Source organism: Lycium ferocissimum, chromosome 4, assembly GCF_029784015.1.
Source record: "Lycium ferocissimum isolate CSIRO_LF1 chromosome 4, AGI_CSIRO_Lferr_CH_V1, whole genome shotgun sequence".
NCBI classification, from domain to species: Eukaryota; Viridiplantae; Streptophyta; class Magnoliopsida; order Solanales; family Solanaceae; genus Lycium; species Lycium ferocissimum.
In genome coordinates, this window is record NC_081345.1 from 18,333,657 (window position 1) to 18,335,480 (window position 1,824).

General features: G+C 42.5%; 1 protein-coding gene across 1 annotated transcript; it reads left to right on the forward strand.

Annotated features, from left to right (window-relative positions):
• The first annotated feature begins 571 nt into the window (after nt 1-571).
• LOC132053796 (WW domain-containing protein C11B10.08-like) lies at nt 572-1,586 on the forward strand. The gene is given in 2 exon segments (XM_059445900.1): nt 572-1,149; nt 1,151-1,586. Coding segments are annotated over 2 exon segments (909 nt in total). The 5' UTR covers nt 572-676.
• Nucleotides 1,587-1,824: the final 238 nt, after the last annotated feature.

The following is a 1,824-nucleotide window of genomic DNA, read 5'->3' on the forward strand; positions in this document are numbered from 1 at the left end:
GTATACTTGTGGGGTCAATTATCTGCTTCAATGTGACTTATTCTTGGCGAGCATCATCCTAACCCTTCAAAATTATTTTACCCTCAAATAATTTTTTACCCACTAATAAGAAATTATTTTTTTTTCAGCCCAAAACTAATATTTTTTTTTTTTTTTTTGCTGGAAAAATTATCCATATTATTTTCTTCGTCAAAAAAATTTTTTTTGGGTCGGATTGAGTTATTTTAGTGGGTAAAAAAATTATTTGAGGGTAAAATAATTTTATTACTTTATTGACGCTTACTTTTATAATATGAAATAATGTATGGATAATTGATCCCATAAGATAACCTAAAGATAACCCTTAAAGATAACGGTTAAACAAACTATTTTTCAAAGCCTGCACTTTTACTTTTCCGTTAAATCAAAGTACTATCCTGTCATATGTGTATAGTTCAAAATTACTTATTTGACCTCAGTGCACACTGATTCAAGCAGATAAAGCTCAGGGACACCACTGGTAACTTCGGACAAAGAAAATCCATTGGTTGATACATTTCATAAACGTCAATAAAACCAATCAGATAATTACCTGCTATAAATACTCAACTCCAGAATCATCTTTTTCTCACATATTATTGCTATACCTAACTATCGTCTCTCAGCACATAATAGTTCCTTCCAGAGTCGTCGGAAAATGGGATCACGATATGAAGTTGAAGTAAAAATAACATCAGCCAAAGATTTGAAGAACATCAACTGGCGTTATGGTCCGTTGAAACCCTACGCAGTTGTCTGGGTTGACCCCAATGCCAAATGCTCCACTAGAGTGGACGAAGACGGCGACACGTCACCTTATTGGAACGAAAAACTAATAGTTCCTTTGAATTCTCCGATCGATGAATCCATCTTGTACATCGACGTTGTTCATGCTAAAAATGCTGAAGAGGACACCAAGCCTCTCATCGGATCCGCTAAGATTCGTCTTAGTGAAGTCGTCGATGATGTTGGCATAGGCGGTGAGCTGGAGCGTACGCTCCAGCTCAAACGCCCTTCTGGCCGCCCACAAGGGAAAGTAGAAGTACAGGTCACCGTACGAGAGCCACGCTATCACGCGCGTGATGCGTATTACGCACCTCCCTACGGTGTACCTCCCCGCACACAACCCACGGGAGCCCCCGCGTGCTCCTTACAGCGCCGCTGCTCCGCCATATAGTGAGGGAGGCTACAGGCAGCCTGCAGCATATGGGGCGGTAGGCTATGGGCAGCCCGCCCCGGGAAGTTACGGGCAGCCAGCATACGAGGAGAGAGGATATGGGCAGCCCGCCCCGGCAAGTTACGGCCAGCCAGCATACGGGGAGGGAGGCTATGGGCAGCCCGCCCCCGGAAGTTACGGGCAGCCATCTGGTTATGAAGAGGAGAAGAAGAAGAGCAAGTTTGGCATGGGGACAGGATTGGCTGTGGGTGCAGTAGCAGGGGCATTGGGTGGACTAGCGCTGGCAGAGGGTGTTGACCACTTGGAGAACAAAATCTCCGATGACGTGGCGGAGAAAGTTGAGGAGGATCTCGCCGATGATGATGGTGACTACGATGGAGATGACTATTAAGCTACACTCTTTGCTTAAGTTCCTTTTTGAGTTTGTATTGTAAGTTTTTCTACTAATAAGTACTTATTCTTAGAGTATTTTTGACGCTAGTAAGTACGAATTTTCCTGAAAAGATTGGAAAAAAGGAGAAGGGAATAAAAATAACATGGAAGAAGAAGCTTATATGCTAAATCATTAATATTAGGTTCTCCTATAGGAACCAAAAAAAAAAAAAGACGCTTGGATGCTATTATGCTAA